This window comes from Falco peregrinus, chromosome 7 (genome assembly GCF_023634155.1).
Source record: "Falco peregrinus isolate bFalPer1 chromosome 7, bFalPer1.pri, whole genome shotgun sequence".
In the NCBI taxonomy this organism is placed as follows: Eukaryota; Metazoa; Chordata; class Aves; order Falconiformes; family Falconidae; genus Falco; species Falco peregrinus.
Window position 1 is genome coordinate 16,525,343 of NC_073727.1, and position 27,420 is coordinate 16,552,762.

General features: G+C 42.1%; 1 protein-coding gene across 2 annotated transcripts in view; it reads right to left on the reverse strand.

Annotated features, from left to right (window-relative positions):
- Window positions 1-27,420, reverse strand: part of PKHD1 (PKHD1 ciliary IPT domain containing fibrocystin/polyductin) — a 279,722-nt gene that overhangs the window by 26,217 nt on the left and 226,085 nt on the right. The window contains exon 61 of one of the 2 annotated variants that reach the window (XM_027789196.2): window positions 7,278-8,283. In XM_027789196.2, the coding sequence (XP_027644997.2) occupies window positions 7,278-8,283 (1,006 nt within the window). Of the gene's footprint in view, window positions 1-7,277; window positions 8,284-11,936; window positions 16,091-27,420 lie in introns of those variants that run through there. The other variant, XM_027789199.2, reaches the window with a different exon arrangement.

Sequence of the window (27,420 nt, forward strand, 5' to 3'; positions counted from 1 at the left end):
CTCCTCTTGAGTTAAGCCTCTTCGTTCGTAACTGAGATTTAGTATCACAAACCCTTTGATTTCAAAGACCCACACTGGCATGGGAAATATATGGCAGTATATACCTCCTTAGAGAGGGATAGAGACCTGCAAAGTCCCACACTCCTTTTCCTGACTCTCTTCTACCTCTCCATCTTCCTCCTCCTCTGCTTCCTCCTGCTGTCCTCTCACCTTTCCTACCTCCTGCTCCCTTCCCACACAGGAAACAACTCGGGTTTTGGAAGCCCACTGTCAGAGCAAGCAGTGGTTTCCACCACGGTTATACTGCGGGTAGGACTTCCAGTTGCCTGAATCTTGTAATTCATGGGTGTCACCTTTGAGTAATTGCCCTGGTTTCAGCTGGGATGGAGTTCACTATCTTCTTGGGAGCTAGTACAGTGCTGTGTTTTGGCTTTGATGTGAGAACAATGTTGATAACACAGTGATGTTTTTAGCTGCTGCTGGGTAATTTTTCACTAAGTCAAGGACTTTTCAGTTCCTCGGGCCTTGTCAGTGCAAAGGCTGGGGGGGCACAAGGAATGGGGAGGGGATGCAGCCAGGGCAGCTGACCCGCACTAGCCGAAGCGGTATTCCATACCATGGGGCGTCGTGCCTGCTATAGACACCCAGGGGCTGGCTGGGGCGGGCAGGGTGTTGCTCAGGGACTGGCTGGGCATCGGCCGGTGCGGGGTGAGCAGTTGCGTTGTGCACCCATGTTCCTTTCTTCCTTTCCCTCTGGATGTTGTTCTTTCCCTTCCCCGTTTCATTAGAACTGTTACTATCACAGCTGTTATTATTGTTCTTTCATTCTTATTCTATTTCAATTATTAAATTGTTCTTATCTCCATGAGTTTTACTTCCACCTCTCCTGCCCATCCCTCTGGGTGAGTGGGGAGTGAGCGAGTGGCTGCGTGGTGCTTCATTACCAGCCTGGGTTAAACCAGGACAGTAATACAGACTAATTTTTAGATAGTTTTACCATGCATAATAAATACTAACATAAATTTAGGTTCAAAGTAAGGCTTAGACTGGAAACATAGCTTGGAGGATTGGTGACTGGTGGTAGACATCTTAACCGTGACACTGCCAAAAGGGTTCCTGTCCATTCAAGCAGTGGTGAAAAACTATCCTCTGATTTGCAGTGGGAATATGAGCTCCATGGCTGTTGTATAGAAGGGTATTTTGGAGATTTGTTTGAAAAGTTGCAAAGGAAATACTGGCTTCACACAAGGTTCATATATAAAGGGGCAGGCTACTTTGACTGGTTTTGTTTTTTCCCTCCTCAAAAACAGACATTCAGTCTTATGAACAGACATCACTGTCATTAGCAGTAACCTATATTGTGGCACTATGTTCAACCTGCAGGAGTAATTCGTATACCTGCTCTGCAAGGTATACTTTGTGCTTATTTGAAACAGTCCCTGAATGAAAAGTGTTTCTGCTTAAGCTGCAATTTAATTCCTCTACCAACCATGGAGAGGGGCCACAAGATATGTCCTCAGTTTCCCCTTTCTGAAGAAAAATGCCAAAATAGCAGACCTGGAGCTAAACATCTACATAGTCAAAGACCTTATGTAACATCGCTGGTATGACTGTGCCTTCCTGACACCACACCACAAAGCTACTGACAGTTCAGTTTTGATGCCCAATTTCATTTCCTGAATTTTCTGCCAAAAATGCCACCAGAAGCAAAAAATTAGCAGAAGCATTTGTAATAAAAAATCTTCACCTCTGGGACCCAGAATGTCTTCATGCAAACTCTTTTCACATACAAGCCTCTATTGCCACCATCTCCATTGCAGGAAGATGTGTCTGAGTCTGAGTTCACGATGACCTCTTGCTGACAGATCCCACAATGACTCAGTTTCCCAATTTGAAAAGACTTGTGAATTGAGAACAAAATAGTGAAATTCACCCTGATTCCTAAAGTGCAATATGATCACAGTTTTCTGTGACATGACACTTTATACATGTATTAGCCTCCACTTGATTCTCATGAAGTTTCTTATCCCATTGCTCCTATAAATAGCCAATTACAGAATTCTACTTCTCTGACTAGAAGCCTTCTGGATTATTTATGTGTACTTTTCCACAATTTTACTAGACTGTTAAGTGAGATGTTGGACAAAAATGGGCTTCAACTATTCCCAAACTAATAATAAAAAAGAAAAAAAAATAGAATATAGCTTTGGCCACATGAGAAAAAAATTAATAATAATCAGGAAAATAGGGTAACGTTGAATGGGAAATGGTGTTCCAGTTCTGTTGCAAGGTTCTTCCCTTTTATTCTCTGAGGATAAACCTTCTTCTATCTTTAAATGCAAATTCACCTCTTAATACTTGATACCTTTTTGTTCCTGTATTGTCATTGTCCATTAGTGTCTAGAACTTCCTCTCTGGTATTTACTCTCCCAACCTATTTTCACAAATAGGATGGTATCTCCCCTCAGCCTTGTTTTGACAAGTTAAACAAACCAAACTCTTTACTAAATTATTCTATATATCTATGATTCTATTTCTTACATCTTTTATGGTATCTTTTATGATGATATTACACTCCAGTTCCATGATCATCTTAAATGTCCTTCCTTGTATCTACTTGCACTGAGTTTGTCTTGTTCAAATATCAACAGAGTGCCACATGCTATGCAAGCATATGCCCTCTATAGCGTCCCTATGAACATCTGACTTACAATTATGTAAGCTTAATTTTAAGGAGATTTTAAGCTTACAGTTTAAGGTCCCGAGTATCACCTTTTCTACATCTTCGCTTCAGGGCTTGTGTGGTAGATAAAACCTTCGTAGAGCCTGAAGTGCTGCAATAGCTGCAGCATCGAGGTCAGGATTTTTAGCGTTCTGCCTTTGCCTACCCACTGGAGAAGCTGGATCCCTGCACAGGAAAAAAGTCATCATCTCCCATTTTTTAGAACTCTGTGCAATTCCATACAGCAGCCTGCCTGAAACCTGCATGAAGGTTACCAAACCCAAGCATTTTGGAGTTAGGATGAGTCAGAATTAATCTAGTTTGGCCCTGTAACCCTGCTTGCATGTGTATATGCCACGTGACATAGTGGATTAGTTGTACTTTCACATTTAGTTCTCTGCATGGGTTTTGCTGTCTGAATGAGCAGCTCTTTAATGATTTGCTTCACTTTTTTTGCTTGCTATGAGTCTCAAACACTGTTATTGCCTGCACTCACACTGGTTTTCACACACTGCCCCAAACCTTGTTTTTAATAAAGAAAGATTAATGTCTGCAAATTTAAGTTTGTGGCGGGTTAAAGGTCCATCAAGAAGGAGCAAAGTGCCCTGCTTTAGTGTGGGGATATGGACTAAGTGGCTTCTGGATGACTGTCTTTATATTTCTGATTTTGTATAGATACCCACACAAACACACACACCTTTCTTCTTGTGCTCTCGTTCTTTCGCTTTTATATTCATATTGATATTAGACAAACTTTGCAAAACAGAGATTTCTGTCTGTAAATACCTTGCAGTATATATTAATACACAGACATTCACAGGAAAATACACATTCACAGGAAAATAAAACTACCTGATAACCATCTCCCTGATTCTCCAGCTGTGCAAGACTATAGCAGTCACAGCAATCACAGCAGTCACAGCAATCACCTCTGTCTTTCCTTGACAAGCCAATGAGCCATGCTGCAAGTGACCCTAACAAAGGAGTTAAATTAAAATCATGTAAAATATCATTTTAAATCATAACAGAATAACAGATAAGTCTTTTTTTTTTTTTTTTTTTTAGGGCTTGACAATGTGATATACAGACTTTATTGCCTTGCTAGCCAACCACACAAGTTCCTCAGGCTCCCTTCAGCTTCACTGTCCTGGGCTGCAAAGATGAACACCCAGTCTCTGCTCATCAAAGATCTTTTTATTGTTGTCTTGATGCAAAAGAAGCCACTAGTCTGAAACCACAAGGCCCAGCAGGAGTGCAGGTTCTGTGTATATCTGACAGCCCGACTGTTTTTTGCACTACTCAGGGGCGAAAATATTTCTGTTTTCCTTCCACAGAAAAAATACACAGGAATATTTAACTTGATCTGTAACCCCAGACCCATTCTCTTTGCCTGTGCCAGCATGTACTGCCTAAAGAGAGACAGATAGACAGTGGGGTTACTACATGTCCCAACAGGAAAACCCTGATTTCATTTTGCCTGTTATCTGTGGCCTTATTGCATCAGAAATGTCAGCCATGAGTAATTCCAGAAAAGCTATGACTGATGGGCAGCAATAAATATCACTGCAGAGGAGCCCAGGCACTAAGGGTGGGTGAGCTCTGAGCTGGTTGGTGGTCTGGTGATGTTGGTATTCTTTTCAATACACATCCCAGGTCTTTCCCTGCTGAGACAGTGAATCTATGGCTTTAAGCTAGCATTGTTCTTTTCCTTACAATAAAGCAGCCTCCTTCCTAAGGACCTCTCCTGGTTCTTGCTGCTTCAACAGGTTTCACAGGGCATGTACAGATGGGAAGGCAAACCTCAGCTGGGAGAGCAGTCCCCAGTGTGGAGAAGATGCTATTTGCACCTGAAAAAAAGGCAGCCACAAGGTTCCATCCCTGGCAGAGAGACGAGGGTGGTTCTCTCCTTTAGGTGATCCCTGCTTTCCCCACTCCATGATGTAACACCAATACATTGAAGAACCTATAGGTATTGAATAGGGTTCTGGCAAAATCTTTACCTTGTTCCTTTCCCACAGGGTAGCTATTGTCGCTCCTTTTGTTCTGATCATCAATAACACACACCCTTGAATGAGGGGTCTTGTACCTGTCACACTCTGCAAGCTATGGCATGTCTTGGGATGGCACAGAGAGAGGATGCCATTTCCTATCACAGGCTGTAAAACTTCCCACAACACTTTTTTTCTGTCCCATTTTGCAGTGTCCGGCATCGTAACACAAATACCCACCCTGACCGTAGTGATGTTAGTTCTGCTGATAAAAAAATTCTCTCTGAAGAGAGTTTGGTCCTGATCTTGCAACTAATAATTTCCCACTGTGCTTAATACTACACCACTTCAACATCCCCTCCGCCCCCCCCCCCCGCCCCGCTACACCCCCCCCCACCCCGGACCAACAAACCAAAACCAAACAACAAAATCGAAGATTCCTATGGTCACAGACCAGTGCCCTTAGTATGCGTGCTTCACTACCATAAGCCACACAGTGCCTAGTGGAAAAGTTAAGCATGTGAATAGTAGTTTGCATCACCAGCAGCCAACAGACATCAGGATGGTACGGAGGTCAGTGCTAAATGTTCAGGATATGGTATTAATTAGAGAAAGCAAGTCTTAGACAAATCCAATTTCTTTTTTGTATAGATGGAATATGCTTATACTTGGGTAAGGCTCAGTAGTGCACAACATCAAAAAATAACATTATGCAATATCAAGAGAGTACACACTAAGGTTGCCAAACATCAAATCCCATGTCCCCTATTAAAAACAGATGGGATATTACCTTTTTCATATTTCCCATATGCTTTTAATACAGATTCGGGATCTGAGGCTGAAATACACTGCTGTCTGCTCCCTTCCCAGCCTGGCTCCTCACAGCCTTCTCTGCAGATAAGGGCTGCCATCTGGGCCGTGCAAATAGCGGCTGCAAGAGGCTGAAAAGAGCAAGATGGGACAGAGGAAGGAGGGACAGAAAGAGCTGTTTGTTGCTGTGGAGCAGTAGAAAAATTATGGCCTTTGAAAAGTGAGTCTTGGTACAGAATATTAATAAAAAAATGAGTATATACAAATTTGACCAAGAAATAGGTAACTGAGGAGCTCAAAAGGTAACTCCCACTGGGAAATCATTATAAAGGAGCATCCTGTGTTCTGTGAAAATCAGCTGCAGGCCTGATGCTATATCTGCATCGAGAAACAAATATAAATCCAGTGCTGACAGAATGCAAGGAAGGATCGGTCAGCTGATAAATTATGGAAGGAAAAGTCAAACATGGGCACCTAGACCATGTGTTATGTAGGATCTGGGCAAATAAACAGAGTGGATTGGGTCCTGGAAAGTTAGAACTGAAAAGGAATTACAGAATATCATGAGCAAACAGATGACGGAGCTCACCTATTTCTGTGGAAAAATGGGCTAATGGGATCATTGAATTCTTCCAGTAGAAAATGGGATTTAATGCTACCTTTGCATATGGCATTGGTATCATAGACTCAGAGAACAGCAGAATACCAGCTTGGAAGGGACCTCAAGGATCATCTGATCCAACCTTTCTTGGCAAAAGCACGGTCTAGGCAAGGTGGCCCAGCAGCCTGTTCAGCTTCCAGCTGAATCTTAAAGGTATCCAGTGGGTAATACACCCTAAAGAAAAACTGTTGGCTTTTCAGACATGCACATTTCAAAAAGGATTTAGAAAACAGAGACAGAGAAGGAAACAAACACTCACCAGAACTCAAACCTTTCAATTTATTAAAAAGCAGACAGCTAAGTGATTTGATTACTCTGGAGGTATCTGGAGAAGGAAGAAGAATCAATGCCCAGAAACTCACTGACGTAACAGTGAAGGAAAGAACACGAAACTCTCATGGGAAGCTGAAGAGAGAGGCTGACAAGAGAAAGTGGCCAAGTACTTGTGACAGCAAAAACAAAGATAGCATCCAATGTCTAGGCACACATTCAGGTAGTATTGGATGTGTCTGGTATCTTCAAGACCAGATGGTTTTCTAGAATTTTAGCCAAAAAGAAAGGTCAATGCTGAGGTATCAAAGTGAAGAGCAGTGGCTTGTATCATGCAGGAGACTGAAGAATAAGATTAAATGGTCTTTTCTGGCCTTAAATTTTAAAAGTATATGAATCAAGGCTTAGACCTACACGTTAGTTAAGGCAACAACCCATCGTTAATAATGCATCTCTGGTGCTACATCAATTTATAAACATTCATAGACTTAATTGTTTAAAATTTAAGATCTGTCATAGTCTGAACTTCTTTAGAAACATTGACTTTACCCAGTACCTGACAGTTTCAAGGCAGACTTCCAGGAACTGTGTTCCTGGTTTAAAGCATCATGGACATCTCTGCACTACAGATTCATGAGCACCAACAGATTCATACTCTCGAGTCCAGCTTGTACTTGGGCATAGCTCTGCCAGGGAAACTTGTTTCAGCATGGTTAGTCATATTTCAGTCAATGGAGAACTTGCTCCCTAGCTTAATAGGTAGATCAAGTGATCAAATCTCACTGCACTTAAATCAGTATCTGCTGATACTGCGTTTGATACTTACCTATTGTTAGCTTCTGCTGGAAAGAGTAAGGCAGACTGAGTCACCATCAAGGTATCAATAGGCAAGCCAAGGCCTTTCTGGAGGTCTCCAGTCTGATGAGTGTTGATAATCGTTCTGGCCAAAGTCTTTAAGATGTCATTTGTTGACTCATTTCTTGGATGGCCTGGTGGGTCACCAAATTCAATGATCAGCACTCTTGATGGACCAGCTGCATCAGATGGCTGCAGAGCTCGGGTGCTCACTGGTCCTCTCCCCGTTTTCTCTGAGCCATACCTGCTGTGAAAGGCTGTGCAAAATGCCATGTTAGGGCAGTGATATTTCTTTTTGCTAGCATTGGCCGAAATCACTTTCAACATGCTTTCACCTCCCAGCACATGATACACTGCTCTGACTTGGTCATGACCAATCCTCAAGAAATCAGCTAATCGACGTATTATACGTGCCTCAACCTCTTCCCCAACAGCCTCAGTTACAGTGAAAGCTACAAGAAGGGAAAGGTCAGCAACTATTTCAACAGGTTCCTTCTCATGGAGCATAACATAGAGAAGATTGTCCTCAAAGCTAAAGTAATTGGTTCCTGCCCCTTCGTTCGTTGAAAAAGAAGATGGGGTTGGAGAGACATATTTCCCTTGAATGAAAACACGAAGGCTGAGTGGTTCATTGTAAAATATAGCTAGGGGAAGTCTGGTTGCATTTCGGCCACTGAGGAGGTAGAGTCTGAAAGTCAGAGGGGCTACGTCTGGGAAGCAAACTGTAGTGAGTTTGGTGGATGGCAACACAGAAAAGAAAGTAGAACGATGCTCTTCAGGATTACACAGTGTGTGTGGAGTCACATCACTGAAGGTGTCCATAAAGCTGTCAGTCATTACTACCACTGGAAACAGCCTCTGGCTGCTCATACCGGGGTCCAAGTTTTCTAGGATGACAAGTGCATGATCTGCCTGTTTGCAGAAGTAGCCTTGTACTGAGGGCTTGAAGATGCACATGCTGTCATCTCTGTAAATTCCTAGAAAAGAACAGAAGGACATAGGGGGAAAAAAAAAAAAGTAAATTAATTGTTTCAGACATCATCTCAGGATTTTGTAGTATGGCTGGTTATTTTCCCATTCAGTGCTCCAAGTCATTTTTGCTGGTACTAAAATTTTACATTCTTAAGAAAAGCCTGGACACTAAGGGATACTAAAGAAGTAGAAACCGCAACTACCTCAGCATGTCCTTGAGCTGAAAATTAGCCGAAGACTGCTAATAATGAAAGAGAAACATCACATACACTTACCTTATTCTTTCTAGATATCAAATTATGGTCACTGTTGAAAGAGCAGGCTCTCTAGATGGACCTTTGGTCTGACCCAGCACTATGTCCCTATGTCCTTGTGTCTTCTACATTTCTCTGGTCCTAAGCCTGAAGCAGGGTAACAAATCAGGGCATGACTGCAGGTCTTTGGAAAGGTAATTTAACTCTACTCAAAGGCATCTCATCCCACTCACAGGGATTGTATTGCAAACAAGTAAAAGGGAAAGGACCAGAACATCATTAATCTACTCCTGTGGTCAACCATCTGACTGACTTTCAGACCTAGAAGAAAGCACCAGATTCAGACACCTACAAATAACTGGGACCCTTACATGTGCTTCAGGTGTCCCATTGCAGTCAGTGGAGATCTGGAGTTTAAATTTTTTGCCCACAGTCAGGCATCTAGTATCACATGGGATGCCCTGAGTTATCTTATACATGTGACAGGATATAAGAAGACCTGTGTCCCTCAAGGGTGCAGCTGGAGGTCTGGTGGGACACCCCACAGCACCTGAAATTACACTAGATGCACATTTATGGTAACGGAAACACCTTGAATTCCTCAGCCATCAATACAGACAAAGCAGTTTAGAAAGTGACAAAGTTCACCCTAAAATACTCCTGTTTTTTCAGCTGGATCATCCTTGAACTTTAATGACCAGAGGTAGGATCCTGTGACTTAAACACAAGTACATAATGTCACCTGGAGTTCTTTGGGTACCTACATCATCTATAGATATGGCACATAATCCACAGGAGTGCAAAAGTCACTGTAGATAACACTTGAATTGATAACACTTGAATTATTCCTTCACTGAATATAACAGGAGCTAAGACACTTCCATGTATGTCAGGATTTGCCACCAAATCCCATCCCAAGTGTTTGTGGAGACAAGTCAAGAGGATCCTGTTACAGACGCTCTACACTGAAGAGATGCAATCCATACAGTCTTCTGAGTTAGGGTATGCTCCATCTGACCAAATGTAGGTCTCTGCTTTAAGACGAGAGAAATTGTGCCCCAGGCTGTAATGATGAGATCATTACTGATTTTATATAAAGAGAGAATAAAAGTAAATGAGTTCAGATACAGGCACCAAAACCATAAACATTTCTGCCTGGAGCATCTTAGGAAAAGATGCGTGTTTCTGTTTTTCCTTCCTCTCTTCAAAATAAAATCAGAGGAGGAATTTGCTGCCGTAGCCAGCTGTAATCCTCCTTCCCTCACCAAGCCTGATCCTTCCCCAGTCAGCTGTGCTCACGAACATGTTAGGCAAAGCATGGTCGATGTCTAAACGATCCCTGCACTCCTCATTCAGCAGCTTCGGGGACATGTGTGCAGAACAGCAGTGCCTGGTGCTAATGGTAAAAAGAAAGGGACAGCAACATCCTTGAGGGTCACAAACTTTTTGATAACTAAAAGACCATTCTCCTTATCAAGGAAGCACGATGTGAAACTCGCTGCTGGAAAGAAATAGCAGATTCCTGAAAAAGAAACAAGCTATGAGAAATTATCTTGGGCTCTGCTTATAGTTCCCCCTCAATGCCTGGATCCTGCGGACGCTTACCTACTATTTATTTCAAGGGGATTCCTCATGTGCAGACTATGGTCTGTGAGCATTTCCCGGAATGAGCTCTCACTCCGCACATCGCCAAGGAAAGCAATGAAATTACATAAATGTCAAGCTCTGTTCGGTGGGAACAGCCAAGTGAGACAGGATCTGTGCAAAACCCCCTACTTTTAGACACCAGTTTACCATTTTCTTTCCCTTTTTCTTGCTTTTTCATATTTTTTTTGTGTTTTTTTTTCTTTTTTTGGTTTAGTTTGTTGTGTTGGGTTTTTTGGGGTTTTTTTGTTGTTGTTGTTGCTTTATCAGTGTCAGTATTTTGCTATCAGCATGTGCTAGGGGCAAAGGGAGAGAGCGAGGCAACTGCGTTCAGAAGCAGAAGTGGAAACACTGCACACGGAGACGTTCAGCATTGTCCTGGGGCGCGAGGAGGATGCACCCTGCGGCAGGCAGCCAGCCCACGAAGGCTGACAGATCTCATTGTCTGCTCTCCCGGAAACATCCCATCTCTCCCTGCTGATATTTCTCTTGTCTACAAATGGGGTTTGCTGATGTTTTGTGATTTCCCAGGACTTTCCTTTGCCCTGCCTGCCTTGCAAACTGGGTTTGCTGGGTTTCCTGCGCACACACACGTGCACATGGACACACACGCATCGTTGCTTGTCTCCTTCCAAATGGCCTTATCTGCCAGTCACAATTTCTGCAGCCTGCAATTTCGATCACTTTTAAATGAAACCCATGCTGGCCTTAGTAATCATAATGTCATTTACAATTTACCACAAAACACGTTTATTCAGTTAGTAGCACATTGGAGAAAGAGAACTCCATATGAACTCGTCACTGAAGCCCTAATCTGATTATTTCCTCATGAAAATCCAAGCAGGGGTGCTTGTAAGAGGGGTCTGAGAGGAGAAGAAAAAAGTGAGTCCTGGCCACAGCTGACTCTCATAATCAATGAGAATAGATAAGTGACACGGCGTGTCAGGGCCAGCAGCTAATCTGCCCCGGGGCTTTCCTCTAAAAAAGGCCAGAGTGGACAGGACTTAATAAATACTGAGTGACCACTGAATATTGAGCTGACATGTGCTATTTACATTGGCAATGAACAGTAACAGTGATAAATTCCAGAAGCATCCCCCCGCAATGGGTGAAATTAGATTAAACAGGTCCTATTTGTGTGTGCGTGCATGCGTGTGTGTGCATTTGCACATACACGTGTGTGAGAGGGGGGAAAAAAGGGAGGGACAGGGAGAAAGACACACTTGGCATACATGAGTCAACCGAGGACCCTACCAATGGGTGGGAAAGAAGGAGAAGATGTTCATATCTGTAGCGATGTGTGCACAGGTGAGGCTGAATGTCACACCAGGAGCTGCATGCACCCCAGCAGAAGAAGAGGGCACATGGGCGGTAGGTACATGCACGGGCACATGCTCTGTGTATGTCCTACTCAGCGCAAGAAAGGGAGAGAAATAACACGTGGGGACTGTGTGTTCACCCTCTGCAGCTATTTCCTCAGCGTCAGAGAGCAGACTTTGCTTTCTGCAGGTTCCCCTATCATCAAGTGAAGTTTATTATTTAATTATATACATGCACGCACACACACACATAGACACACAAACATATATATGAGATTTTAGCACTCAGGTTGCTTCTAGGGCTCCTAACAAATATTAACTTTGTGTCAATATTTGTCCTTCCTGTCGTGAAATGAGGATTTTCCACCTCATTTCACATTTGAAAAGAAAAATGCGCCGAGGGGGTCCTCTTTGCTTAGGAAAAAAACCACCACCAACAACAACATCTCATATCTTTTATTTAGAAAAATGGAGCAGGAGGGAAGGAGGGAAGAGTATTTTTAAAATAGATGTTTTGACTTAAAGGCACACAGAGTCCTTTGCAAGTCTCCTGCCTTTTCCCTAGTTCCCCAACGCCAAATAAATAAAATAAAATAAAATAAATTTTACATTTAAAATTGAATGAAATATATCAACATTAATGATTTTCCCCTTCAGGTTAACACCACCATTTCTTTCAATAATTTTTACCTATTTCATGATAGATTTCACAATTCATGGTACAAGGAAAAATATAGTCTTTTTTTGACAAAAACAAAAGGCAATGTCAGTTTTTTATCAAAATAAAATAAATCTCCCACAATTTTCTTTCCATCCAACTGGATTTGCCAGTCAGTTATTTCTAATTTAACTACAATTATAATTACAAAAATATAAAAGTGTGTAGAGGAGGAAGGGGGAGGGGAGATGAATGGGACATTGTTTAGAAATTGCAATTCATTGGCCTTGGGCTGGCCAGCACATATCTTTGCTGAGGGGAAAATATTCATCAGCATTAACTGTTCCTTTTGACCTGCTGACATTCAAATGTGAAATAAATAAATAAATAAAAATTAAAAATAGGGGCCCAGCAACAGGAGCTCAGAAATCTAGCAAAGGTAAATTATTCTGAGGTCAGTCGTTTTTTCTATACAGAAGGTTTTCTATGTTTCTTGAGTTCAGATGCTCCCCATAAATAATTTCAGCCCCGCTTATCCTCACCCCTGGCACAGGGTCCTCATGCCTGCACACTCATCCTTCGAAAGCAATGACTCTACAGACACTAATCTTGCAAATCTTTCAGTGGGTAAGTGAAAACAAGCCCATCAACTTTAGCGGATAATGAAACAAGGCATTCCCCATCGTTTTTAGAAATCCCACCAACTGCAAACTAAGGCTATCAGTTGGGTTTAGCAGTGTTCCCAGAGAGGATTAACACACAGATATGCAATGTCAAGTAACTTATTTGTGGTGGGTTTCTCACAAGATGTGTGTTGGGAACACACGCATAGGAATGCATGGTGGCACATGTGCTTACTCATGTACTTCCGTACATATGTACGTGTGTGAGATACACACACAAAAATATATACTGAGAGCAGGGACTGTGTACATAAAAATGGAATGACTGCTTTAGGCTGTTAAGTCTTTCTGTTAAAGAAAATTATTTTAGAAGGAAATGAGTCTCATAACATCACACTGTGTGGGGTTTTTGCTCTCCTGTTTATCGTTCCTCCATAAAAACTTTGAACCCCCTGGCCAATTTCAGTCACATTTGTGGATTCAAAGACACTATGTTCCTACAAGTTTTGTAAAAGTAGGTGCCCAAGGAGAGAAAAGACTGTTATTAGTGTGTCCACTGAAGTAAAGTCTGTAGTATAAGCTCATTCCTATTATGCATCACGGGATCTGCATTGGCCCTTCCCTTTCACATACAAATCTGGAGAAAAACAGACATAGTCATGAAAAATTTGTTCTTGCATTTCTTGTTTGCATGCATTGATACGGCCACACACATTGTTAGTATTTATTCGCTGTGAAATCAAATATTATTCACATCTTTCATATGGTTATATATTTTTATGTTAGCACTAACCCATCAGAACTCCCCTATGCCTAAGAGGTAAGGCACATATGTTACAGATGATAGTATATCTTTCAACATTACGAACAAAAATGTTGAGGTTTTCCAGTTCCCAGTCTATAGTAACAACTCATTCTTGACCTTAAAGCATAAGTGCACAAGTACAGTCTTAACAAGGGAGACCAGAAACCCACTGAGGCCAGGATGCTCTCCAACAGTGATCAAAAAGAGTCATCTAGAAAGAGTATGGGAACAAAGCACAAACCTATATATATTGCAATATTCACCCAAAATGTTCAAGTTTTCAGTGATTTAGAGGTCAGGAATGTCTTGAGTCACAGAGATCATCTGTGGTCTTTGAGAGAAAATAGCAAACCTGTCTCACAAAGCTGCAAAAAGCCAGGGAGGAGAATAACCTAGCCAGGGGGAAGTATCTTGAGCCCTCTCAAAGGAGGTAGGTCAGTAAATCTGAAGCGCCCTTTAGTGTGATGTCCCAGCCCAGGCCTTGTGTTATGCTTGAATTAAGGGATGTTACTTATGGTGCCACAGAACTTCTCAGATGCCCTGCAAGGTGACCACATCTGGAAATACCTTGACTGTCTCTGCCCAGAAGACTAGGCTGGAACCAAGTTGCTATGGCACTGCATGCATCAAAACTAATAAAATAATCAGTGCCAAGGCCAGTTCCTTGTCCTTGAGGGCAGCTGGCATGGCCTACCCATAGTATTAAAGTCATTGACCCTCCAAAAGGTGGTGGCCACCTCCAAACTGCCCTTTCAGACTGGCTCCTGGCTTGTGTTAATTTCTGGAAGTGGCCAGGAACTGTCTTGAATGCTGCTGGGTTGCTTGGGATCAAACTGGGTTTGGAGTAGTTGACGTAGCAGGAGTAACTGGGAAGCTCCAGTGTCCCCACCTCAGTGCTGCTTGACTCCACTGAGGTAGACATCAGGCCTGTTCCTGCTTTTTTGTCAGCACTGGTCCAGAGCAATTTGTCCATCATTTTGTTAATCTTAATCAGAAAGACGCAATTCGGGAGGATTTTTGTCTGCATCATCATTAGGGAACTTCAGTCATTTTGACCATCCTGACAATACAAAGTTCCTTATAAAGCTTATTTTGGGAGTAACTCCAATATGGTGACAAAAGAAGCATTACTCAACATGATACTGTGCATGGAGACAAAAAGGATTAAACAGCATAATTGATCTATGGTTCATAATTCTGTGACTTTTCAGAGAGTCAGCAGAAGTGCAGTAAATTAAGCACCCTTAAACTGTAACCCTGATTGAAGGAGAACGCAGGAGTCATTACCTTAAACCCTACTGTAATGCAATCAAAAGTGTGGCATGGGGCTGTGGTGACCAGGACAGGACCAACCCTCATAGGACAACATGGGAGAGATACTTCGGGTCAACGTAGCCTTCCTGACAGCTACCAATACACAGCTAAGGGGTGGGAAAAATGGCTTTTTGTACTGCAGCTTGCAAAATAAGATGCAGGACCCTGACTGGAGCTTCCAGATGCTCTCATGAAACAGATAATACCAAGTATTCCCACAAACCTCTTGAAGTCATTAACCATCATTCAAAGAACCAATAGCTGAGTGTGAGAGGGACCCTGTCTCCCAGGAAACACAATTAAAAGAGAAAAATACAAAGAGAAACATCTTTGGGTCCAAATTATATCACCTTTGAAAAAAAGTGCTGTTCTGCAAGTACCAATTTGTTTCTCATGTCACTGCTAAAGCCTTTCCCATTATGTTTCTCCTTAAGGATAATCCTGGTTTCATTTAGGTGTATTTAAAGCCCAGAAGGATTTTTCTCTCCTCCTGACAGGCAATCCTGTTGACTAAAGCTTTAGCCAAACTGATACCCAGGGATCAGCATCCAGGCGAGGGGCAGTGGACAGCAGAGCCTTTGCCAACGCAATTCCAGCCACCATCTCTCTGGCCAAGGAATGATAAAACTACCACCGCCACCTGAAAGAAGAACAGCAATTTCATCGAATGCCAGACCTAAAAATGAATGTGGCCGTGCCATGCACTGCTCTGAGCTGTGGATATAATGAGTTTTGAATGGGAAGTCCTGGACACAATAAATCTGTGCCATATGTGACCATTTCCTGTGTCAGTTCCTTTCTCATAACCAGTGGAGGTTTCACCCTCCCCCTCACTTTCCCTTTCATGACCCCACACCAGGGCTCTGAAATCTTTCAGGGTTGCTTATGAGCCCCAGGCCTTTCCACAGCGGTTGCATAAATAAATGAGTTTGACAGCAAACATCATAACGGTTAGCAGTAATTTGTGCTCCACACAAGTGCTTGTGCTGCTCACTGGAGAAATGGGAGAGGAAAGAGCTTGTTTTGTTACCACAAACAAAAGTATGTTCTCTGACAAGTGATGAAAGAATTAGTCAAATAAACTTGAACTCTATTAAGACCATCGTTGCCAGGTTTTGTTATGGACGGGAAGGTTCTCAGCTTCTCTTTCCTTCCTTGGCCTGCAGTCACTGCAAAGACAAATCATCCTTTTCTTCTGCAAAAATAAAGTAAGGGGATAAAATGAACTGCCTCAAAATAAAATTTGCAGGGAACTCCACTTTACTATTATTATTATCATTTCTTCCCAATGAGAACAGTTCTTTGGTCCTGGGAACAGACTCATAAAGAGACCAAACAATTTTCCATTAAAAGTGGACCAGAAGGAAAATGCCAAATACCTGCAGATTTTGGAAGTAGTTGTGTTAGAATTAAGCTTAAAAATGAGACTTTAAAGCTTAATGAGACATTAAGCTTAAAAAGAAGACATAAGTGAAGGAAAGGGCAGAACAAAGTTCAGGATTCGCCATAAAATATTTTCCCTTTTTTTTTTTTGTTAATTAACAAATCAAAAAATTTGACTAAATAGCAAAATTCTAGTATGTTTTCAGCTTTACTGGAGAACTTATAAAATTTTTGGACCATGTAAAATTTTTCTGTAAAGCTGTATTACTGAAAAGCCTTTTTTCCATCAGATATGCCATTTAAACAAACATATTTCAAATATCCCAAGTTCAGCCCAGAAAGACTGCAAACATTTCAATTAGTATATTAAAGGGTATTATTAGTTTATAGAAGCTTCATAAAAATTATTAGGAAAGAAGGTTGTTATCCCATGTTCAATGCAGAGAGAACTAAATAAGGTATCTTAACCAGGGACATTTAAATTAGAAATTAGAAAAACATCTTTCCACTAAAAAAGAAAAAAGTGAATAGCAAGGCTTTTAAACCAACTGAATAGGAACCTGGTGGATCTAAGACAACTGAAGAAGTTTTTTAGCAGGTTATATTAATTTATTTTGGGAGTGTTCTAATTATAGGTATCACTTTGGAGCAAATGGATGGGTGAAGCGGCTTCTTGAGCTCTCTGCCCATCCTGCCCAATGCCTCCAGTATCATTTTTATCAGCAGCCTTGCCTTCATTTTCATTCTTCCTTTCTTTCTTTGCCCAAGTAAGTTATAAAAACTGTTAAAATCTTATTTGTGCCTGCCTTGGTTGAAGGTACAGTCGTAGAGCCTGTGCTCATGACAGAAAGGTTCGCAAGCACAAGAGTCCCTGTGACATTATTAGGGTGATTTTCAGCAATATTAGTCCTGTATGGGCTATGGAGTTGAATCTTAAAGCAGAAGGATTCTATTACAGGTACAGACAGCTATATTATACCATGACATATTTATGACAATGAACAGTAATGGGAGGTAAGTATTTTAAGCCTTAGAAGACAAAATTAATCTGAAAGCATAGCGCAGAATCTGAACACCTATGAAAACATATTGAAGAGCTAAAATTTGAGATACAAAGGCTAGAGTCATTATCTGAGCACATAGAATGGCATTCATCACATTAATTTTAGCTGCCTAAATGTTAAGCATCTAGTCTAAGCTAATTGTCTAGTCTAAGCTGTTCATCTAGACAATAATCATTAGAGAGAGAGGAGAGAGACTTTTAGAGGGTCATTCATTCCGGCTTTCCTTTGGATGGATTGTATCACTTCTGGAGGTATCTGTCTCTACTGGCTATGTGGGAAACCTAGACAGCCTTGGTCTGAAGGCCTGAATTTGGACAGCTGAAGTTAGGTGAAATGAGCTCAACTCTTAATGATGTAGCTAGCGAGGCTTGCGGGACACCTAGGGTAATAGGTGTTCTGAAATAAGTGGGAAATGATAGCTCTGTACATCCCTCTAAAGCAACCATCTTCTCCAGTTATGAACAAGAGAAAAGACAGAAAGAAGAGAGATTAAGCCACTGCCACGTTAATCTAGAAAATAAGTAAGAAAGTTCCTCTACTCCTGGCAGATCTAAGCAGGCTGCCAACAAATTTTTGAGAAAGGCCCTGAAAAAGATTAAACTCTGCATTTGGCTTTGATAGCTACGATGGTGAAGCCGCTGGATCCAGATGCTTCCACCTGTGCCTGGTGCAGTCACACTGCAGCCCATGCTCTGAGCAGTACAGCTCATGTAGGAAACAGAGAGGGCACTGGGCAAAACACCTTGGAAAGCACAGAAACAGAGAACTTCTCACACGAGACATCTAAGCAAATGTAAAGAGAGCCTAAGAAACTAACCCCTAACCTCTGGAACCAACACAGCTGCTGGGATAGAAGGAGGCTGATTTCAAACACCACTTACAAGAAAATCAAAAGTGACTGTAAGCATAGTCCAAAAATGCAATGCCTATGCCAAATCTTAGGGAAAAATAGGCCAGAAGAGATCTCCTGGTGGCATTCATTTCATCCCTTTGCTCAGAGCAAGGCTAAATACAAAGTCAGATCAGGTTTCTGAGGGCTTTATCATAAATCATAGTATGTCTACATTTTAGGGGTTTATATGTTTACTAGGGTAAAACTCCCAAATTAGAGTAAGTCTGAAGAAGCTGCTAGAGTTGAAAATTATTTGAAGATCTGTGACCTTAGTGACACTTTCATACATAACTTTACACACTTGCAAGGTTGTTTGAAGAAGCTTTGAGGCTTACTTTTATAAATAGTTGTTACACTCATTTGTGCTTGTTTCAGGTAGTCCAAAGCCTATTCCTTGTCCTATCAAAGTCTTCTGGACAGCTCCAACAGGGAAAGAGGAGATTTGGAGCTGGAGCATCTCTTATACTTTACCAGACAGTGTTCTTCATCTTCATATAAACCTGAATAAACTTGGAGTCACAGTGATCCAGGTTGTATGGAATGGTGCTCATGGAGACATAAAAAACCCCCTACATTGGTGGACCACTGCAAACACCCACCCAGTCCTGACTGTCCTGCTCTAACTAGTAGGCATTACTCCCTTTGCATTTTATTCCAGACTTACTAGTGAGCCGTTTGAAATTTCAGACAGCCCTTGGAGTTATTTTGGCCAGGGAGTATATTTAAAACTCATTGTGCCTAATGTTGTCTTTCTACAATTGAGAAGTAATCAGGAAAGACGTGAAAATAAATAGACAAGTGAGAGGCAAAATGAAATATGAAGTGGCTAGAAAGGAGTCTGCTCTCTAATGTATTTTTTCAGCTTATTATTGTAAAAGCCCAGAGCAAAAGAATAGCTTTGAAGAGTCTTTTGTTAATAGTGGAAAGGTTGTCTTTTTATTTTTCTTAACTTTTTATTTATTAACCATGCTGCACAGGGTACTGCCATAAATGATGGCTGGGTTTCAGGTTATGGGGACTTTAGTCTGAAAACATCCCAGCCCGCAACAGGAAACAGAAAAGAGAAGTAACAGCCCATCATACAGTGCTTGAAGGGACTAAAACCGAAGGCCATTTGTTCTCTGCTTTTCCCTGTAATTTCTGGTGGTTGAGCTTGCAAAGGTTTGGGTGCCTCTGCTTGGATGGTTACAACACATCCCCAGCAGCCCACTTCCTCAGGTGGTCTATTTGATAACAGCTTGATGCTTAGGCCAGTATAAAACAGCTGATGTTTTAACCTTATCTGAGAATAAAATTATAAAGCTTCATTCCTACATGAGGCAATCCTCCAAACTGCTGGGGAAAAAAAAAATTGTTATTGAGGGTGCTTACCTTATGCTCAAGCCCTAAAACATGACAGAAAATAGCATTATTTGAGAATTTCAGTTTTAGGGTACTATGTATTTATTTATCATTGCCCTGAATATGTGGTTAAGCATACAAATATTCAACTGCTACAAAATTTCATTGAAAGCTATCATGTGGGAATACACTAGCCGTGCACAGGAAACCAGGCAGATGCATCAAGCAGATTTGTTTCTTTGAGATTTTTTAGTGTTTTAGCACCAGGGAAAAAAGTGCACTGAAAACAGAGTTAAGACAGGCAGAACAGTATAGGATTCCCAAAGGCTGCTTAACTCGGGCATCCTGCGGTATTTAAAGGATGCCCTTCACGCATAATAGTCTATATTATCTAACTTTTATGAAAAGAATTGCCAGTATGGACAATTTTGGGTCTCTGTTTTTTTTGGTATAACTCCAGCATTGCCAGACAGATACATAAGATGAGCACAAACATGATTTTTACTTGTTTATTCCATGGCATCAAAAAGATCAGAATATATTTCATGGCATCAAAAATATCAGAATATATTTCATTTTCTAGGCATACCAATTGAAAAGCTGGAGCTGGCAGGGTCTCAGCAGGAACCCGCATGGGCCTTTCTGCTGGTTTGGGCCATCACAGAGCATCTATCAGCTCCCAGATTGCGGAAAGGTTCGTTCCACTGTCAGAGCACACTAAGTACTGAGTGAGTGCTAAGTACTAAGACTAAACCCGCAAGTAGAAAATCGGTCCAGTTCTAAATTTGTGCTGCCTTGTCAAGACATCTGGGTTATAACCACTTTCCATAAAAGCCACTGGAATTCTGTTTATGTATAATTTCCCTAGGGAAGAGCCTTCAGCAGAGATCTCACTTTCCAACACGAATCCTGCCCCAAAGTGTGGCACACTATGTTCAGGCACATGTTGCTGGTTGTCAAAAATGAATTCACCTTTCCTTGGACATTATGTTTCCCTGAGGTCCAAAAAGGGTTGATAATTCTGGCGGCACTGCAGTCAGTAACCTGAATACCCAACCGGAAGGATGTGCTGTGTAAAGGATCCCTGTGCTGCCAAGGACATCCAGGGGAGGAGGGAAACTTGACTTTTTTTTTCTTTCTTTTGCTCTCTGCGGCTCACGTGGAATGGGAGCCCAGACACAGAGGCCTCAGAAGAAGAGATCTGAATTTAATAAAGCTGTCTGGAGTGGGAGGGAGACAAAGAAAAGAAGATTATGGAGATAAGAGAGGCAGAGATAGGAAGAGAGGAAAAGAAAGAACATCATTACAACTGACTGGTGATGGCTGTGCCCTTTCATACTCAAGTGGGCAGAAGTGAAATATTTGTTTGAGAGGTGGGACGGCAGTTTGTTATGAAAAGATTACAAAATAAAAAAGAATAGTTTATGGTTAGAACATATACTTCCATGCCACTATAATGAGGATAGACAAAAGGCAAGGAAAGGCAAGCATGATGGCAAGGCACTGCAAGGCAATTCATATAACTGCTTGATTTCATTGCAATTTTGGGAGGTATTGGGGTGACCCTTTATACTCAGCGCAGCTACACCTACAGTATGCAGGCAGAACTAGACCCCTGCTTAGGAAAATAACTCCTTTCCAGGTAACAGTAAAATCCACAGATCAGCAAAATGGGAGGGTCTGTTTGCTTCACCACTTCAGCCAACATTCTCCCATTTCTGCTTGGAGGATAGAAGTTAGTTGAGGGGCAGTAGGGAGGGGGATGTTCAGCTAATCACCACCAACATTGGCAGCCCTCTCCACCGAGGTACCACACTGATTTCTTTTTAGAGAGCAACTGTACCGCCAAAGCTCCAGTCTAGGGATGTGGGGTTTTTTTTCTTTTCCATAAGATTTTGTTTGTTAGAAAAAAACCAAAAAGACACCAGAGGGAAAATAAATGCAGATACATTTTTAATGCATACATTTCTTTTTCAGAACATGGTGGGCACTTCAGTGTTGGGTGCTGGAACTGCAAGGGGGAATTTATCTAATCAGTCCTCTGTCCCCCCACTCCATTGACATAATGTGGTCCTGCCGATTAAAGCACTGGAATCATAGCTCTGCATTTTCCTTCTTTTTCATACTAAAATTATTGATGTGCTTTGTACAACGTGTAATTGCCATTATTGTATATGTGCCTAGAGCATGTGCAGATCTGAAATTGAAATAAATAACCAAACAAAAATCGTATGATAGGAAGTCTCTGATAGTATGGTGGGGGTTGGTGCCATGGCATCACAAGCTGAAAATAGGATTTTATACTGCTGTGACTGGTTTTGATAGAGTGAGATTTGATAAGACTAGAAGAAAGGCTGCTGTGATCCTCTAGTCCGTCCTCCTCTTTTATATAGCACAGACCCTCAGCAAACACCCAAATTAAAGTCCCTCTTTTAGCATCCTGGGTCTGAGCCTCACCATCCAGAGACTTCACTGGAGCCGTCCTGATTTACATCACTAGGATCTTGCCCAGGATCATGCATTCTCTTTTACTCCCTCTATTTCTCTCTCTCTCATACACACGCACTAGATTTGTTCTTTACATTTAATTTATGCAAGTGAGGCACAGAATACATTTCAGTAACGCCAATTAGATACGCACTAATTTATTCTCTGTGAAATAGCAGTAAGTAATTAATCAGAATTTTGATCACAACTCAGTTGGCAATTCTAATTGCACTTGCCATTTCCACAGCAAATACAGAATCATTATCTTTTTTGCCTAGTCCTCTCTTCCTAATCATCCAGGGTGCTAGAAGCAAAACATTTCTAAGAACTAGATATTGTCTCTATCAACCAGCAGCCTTAATACCTTTGGACTGAGGGTTAGTGGGTTCAGTCCATGGCTGTGTTTTATTTCAAGCTTCATCATAATTTTAAAGTGAATAGCTAGTGGCAGGCTGGCTGGTTGCCTGGGGGAGGGGGGATTCTGCCTCATAAAATTATGAGAAAGGATAAAAGCTAGCAGCTCACTCCATTAAAAACCTTCTGGGAGAGCACTAAAGATGTCTGACCTTTGTGCAAGCATCCAGCAGGCATCTAAGGGGCATATGGATGTTGATCAGATCTGTATCATCAAAGCCTGCACCGCATCTCTGAGGCACCACAAACCACATTGTAACTCCAGGCACTAACGGCCATCATGGTACCAAACAGTATCATCAGGGGAGACCTGCACCCCGTGTTTAACCAAAACAGCCTTTACGTGACCATTTAGTGACCATTCTGCTTATCTGTGCAAGCTGACAGTGCTGGTCTGGAGCAAGAACGGTTTAAGATTATCTGCCTGGAAAGTGTTACGGCCAGGGGTCTACAAAGACAGTGTTACCCTTTGCTATGCTCTGAAAAAGGTGACAAGGAGATACTCCTCAGATGACTTAAAGTTGAAAGAGAGTAGGAAGAGAAAGGGGGATTTACCTCTTAGGAACTGAGCCCGAGAGGTACTAAGGGTGTACCTACACCAGGTCCAGCTCTCAAACCCAGCATGGCACTTCACCTTTTCCCACTGCTGGAAGAAAGGTTTCAAGAACCTGACAGCTACAGTCTGGTTTGTTAATCAGATTCTTCACATAATTCAAGCCCAGATGGTTAATATTTTCCTAGGTAATCCTAAAGCATACACTGTAAGTTTGTGAATAAACACCGAAATAGAGATATCAATTCTGTCCACTTAATAATTAGTGAAAAGAGGTTAACAAAAAGTGTAAAGACCCTCCACTTTAACCAAGAAGTCTCTTTATAGAATATGTTGTGAACTAGATTAGTTCTGGTTCTGCCTTTACATACAATTTGAGCCAGAGTCATCAATGAAAACTACTATTTTGAAGACTGTCCAAGCATCTCCTGTACTCCCCAAATCTGTCTTCTCCCTGCCCTCACCAACAGAAATCATTGTAAGAAGAGAAAGGCATCAATCAGCCATTTCTATTCCTTCCTCAGGGTTGTGGGGTTTGGGTTTGGAGTTTTTTTTTCTTTTCTTTTTGTTTGTTAATGCTCTTGCTTTTATTCCATACCTGAGAGATCAATAAGAAGGATTTGAGGGCAACTGTAACCTTTCAGAGACCTTCTAGTTCCAGTCACGAAACCTTTCCCAAAAGAATGGGGAATCACTCTCAAAATTAGTGATGCCAATGGGGACTGAAAAGGGACAAAACATCTCAGAACCTAGCTATGAACACTGCAGCCAGAACAACATCTGAGATTTTGGATTTATTTCTTTCACAGAAGACAGAATACAAACAGAATAAATGTCTGAACTGCCAGAGACATTTCTTCATCTGGGGTTGGGGTAGGGATGGCATGTTAAACATGCTGCCCACGCTGAAAACTCCTAAAAGCTATAACCATACATTTTCCAGGCTCAACTCTACCTTCTGTGTCCCATACGACACAGACATTTTCCATCAGCCTTAAAAAGAGATACACTGAGGCTATGTCTACACTTGTGAAGGCTTATGCCTTAGCCCTGGTACTCAGTCACACATATTTTAAATTCCAAGGACAATTCTTGGCATGTTTTTTTGTTTAGGTCAACTAACACTGACTGAAACAGTGCCTAGGAGCTGCCTGAAGGTTAACGTGATTTGTGACCATCCCAGTTTGGACAAAACACATCTGGTCTGGAGGATAAGGGATTTTGATAATTATACATGTGGCCACACCAAGAGTTAGCTCCAGGACCATAAAACTGGCTCTGGTGCTTTGTAGTTTGCCAGCACAGAGGCAGTCAGAAGGTTTGAGATCTTTGCAACCACACTGTGGAGAACCATACCACTGTGCTCCCCCGCTGTTCTTGTGAGACATATCCCACTTCAAGCAGCTCAGGAACACACAAGGCACTGGTAGAGTTAAAAATGAGGTATCCACCAGAAGGATTTTCCTAACCATACTCCTATGGAGTCAGCAACTACTGTGGTGACTATCCAAATACATGAGAGAGAACGTAAAAAAATCAGAAAAGAACAAAAAAAACTGTTCAAGAAATTTAACACATAGGCTACAAAAGAGAAAGGATGCCTATTTAATTGCTTGTAATCAAGGTTGCTTAATCATCTCAGAGTGGGAAAAAAAGTGCAGCAGCTCTCGGAATCTGGGCATCTTTGAATACTGAGTAAACCCACACAGCAGAGATTTATGAAGACAGCAGATCATGTCCCACATCAGCTACAGCAGCCAAAAGAAGAAAAATAAGAGCTTTAAAACCAGAGGCAGTGGGATACAATCAGACTAGCATAAAAAACATTGAATTCAACACAGATATATAAGTAATGGATGGTCCTGAAGAGACATTCTGGCTATGTCTTCACTAGTAAATTAAATGTGCCCAGGAGTATTCCCAGACACCGAGGCCAACTGACATGGTCTGGCTCCATTCATCTATTAAACTCTCTCAGCTTTAAAACCAGGATGGATTCATCCAACAGGCTAACTGGGAATGTTCCTTGGCACACATTAACTCCCAGACTGCACCCGAAAACTGTCTGGGAGAGTGTTAATTGTCCCAGGGCAAAAGCGTGCTGGGGGCTGTTGTAAGCATTTCCGCAGAGCAGAGGATTGCATTTCCATGTCTGTGGCCTGGCATCACTTGATTTATCTTAGCGCAGGCATAGCCCCTACCCATGTTAACATCTCCCCCCGGAGAGCGCTGCTGTGATCACTGCAAAACTTAACAGAGGGCGCAGGCCACATCAGTTAGAGAGGTGTCCTGAGCCTGAGGAAATTAACAGGGAAACCTACAGCCAGTGTTAATGCCAAGCCCCTTCGAGAGAAGAATTCACCCCTACAGGCAAAGATCAAGCAGACATTGTTTGAAATATTTGGCCTTCTCTGGGCATTTTTGGAGGCTGTTGAATTTTTTCACACTTAGATCTTTCCAATTTGTGGCGTACTTGTTTCAAACAAACAATTACTGTTCACTTAGCTTTTTACAAGGCTGGAGCTGATGTTTTCTTGGACTAGAGAAGTATTTTAAGTGGAGAAAAACAATCTGAAGTGATTATTAAAACCGTGATTAGTGAGGCAGGATTCGAAGTTGTTGCTGTGTGCCTTCTGTTTGTTGCAAGCGCAGACCTTAAACTGAGTGGAAAAGAAGGAAGGGACAATCTTAGTCACCTCCTAGCTGTTATCTCCCTGCTGGAAATGAGCAGTAGATTGACAGCAGCTGAAGAGAGACAAGCCTGCCCACTGCACCTTAATTAATACAGGGAGGATGGATCTGGGACAATTGGAGTCACCACAGGAGAAAACCTGGGAATAATTTCCTGTCTCTACTCTGGGTTGATGCAGCTGAGTCCAACTCTGGTCTCCAATAGTCAGTCATAATCTTTGAGTTCAGTGAGGTTATGGCCTCATGTAACTGTGGGAAATAGTCTGATGCACGATGCCATCAAGTAAGCCCTCTCCTGAACTCATCACGCACGGGCATCCCTCTAATCAGGATGTGCTGAGAAATGGCGAGTGAAATGTGCATGCATAAAGCCTCACAGAAAAAAGCTAGGGGTGGGAATCCTTCTTACAGACACACTGAGCAAATACAGGAGGAAGAGTGGGATGAGGTAAGACATGGCTACACCACCAGGACTCTGGTACCAGTGGTTTTTGGAGAGAACAATCTGTTGGCTGCCTCACCCACAGGTGAGAACTGTGAAAACTCTTAGGTTTTCTTTTGACCATACAGCATGGTGTGCACAGAAAGGTTTGTTCTGAGCACAGGCTCAGAGACAGACAGGGCTGATCCACAGCAGCCATGAATGCCAGGAGGAGTCAGAAACATGGGCTGGGGCTGGATGTAAATGCACCCACAGGGAGCAAGAACAAGAGGAGCATGAGGACAGCCCTCTCGACAGGACCCCAAGTGGGTCCAGTGTCATGCACAGCACTTCAGCCAACATACATCTGTGTACAAGCACACGAGGGACAGGGCAGAAGCACATTTCCCAGCCAAGGTGGAGGCAGAACTGATGAAAGAGGTAGATATTGCTGCCCAGCCTGGGAGCTGCCCTCACAAGGACCAGGCACACATCTTGGCCCTGTGTTTCACTCCCTCCCTCTGTCGATGCTCCACCAGTGGCTTTTTTCCTGCTGTGGACAGAAGTCCATTGTGTGTCCACAACAGAGAAGACTGAAATTATTGTGGCCTCTCACTTGAGACTTTGCATCTTCTGTCTGCTTTGCTCCATGATGCTCATGTTAGCCTTTGGATTTTCGATGGCAAGTCACCTAGATCAGGCTTATAATCACTCTTTGCCAGATGACTTGGGAGCAATAGGCACACCTGAAAAGTGAGTGGAGGGCTGGGCTGATCCTTCCTGGCCTGAAGACATAAGGACATGCAGGGGCATGGCAGCATCAGGCTGGGTGACTCCAGAATGTGGTGCCGTTACAAATAGCACTTTGCCTGGAGGCCCATCCAGTTGAATTAGAAAAAAAAAAGAACCATTAATTAACTTGACTTAAGAGAGGGCTGATGCAGGGCAATGTGACCTTTTCTCTATGTCACATGCCACACGGATTTTAGCCTCCCTCTGATGCTTTGTCACCGCCAGTTCTTGTTTTTTAGATCACTGGATTGCAGGGGGGTGATAGTGACCAAAGGAATAGTGGCAGCAGGAGAAAAGAAGGAGGTGGCCTCACTATTTCAGTGGTCTGTACACCAAAGACAGCAGGATGCACACTTTATTTCAGGTATTACAAACACAGGATATATTGTGTGCATGTTCAGTTAATACACACACTTAGGGTAGTTTTGGCAGTATTTTACAGGCAAACTAAAAATGGTATCAGTTTACAAAATGGGGAATAAATTTC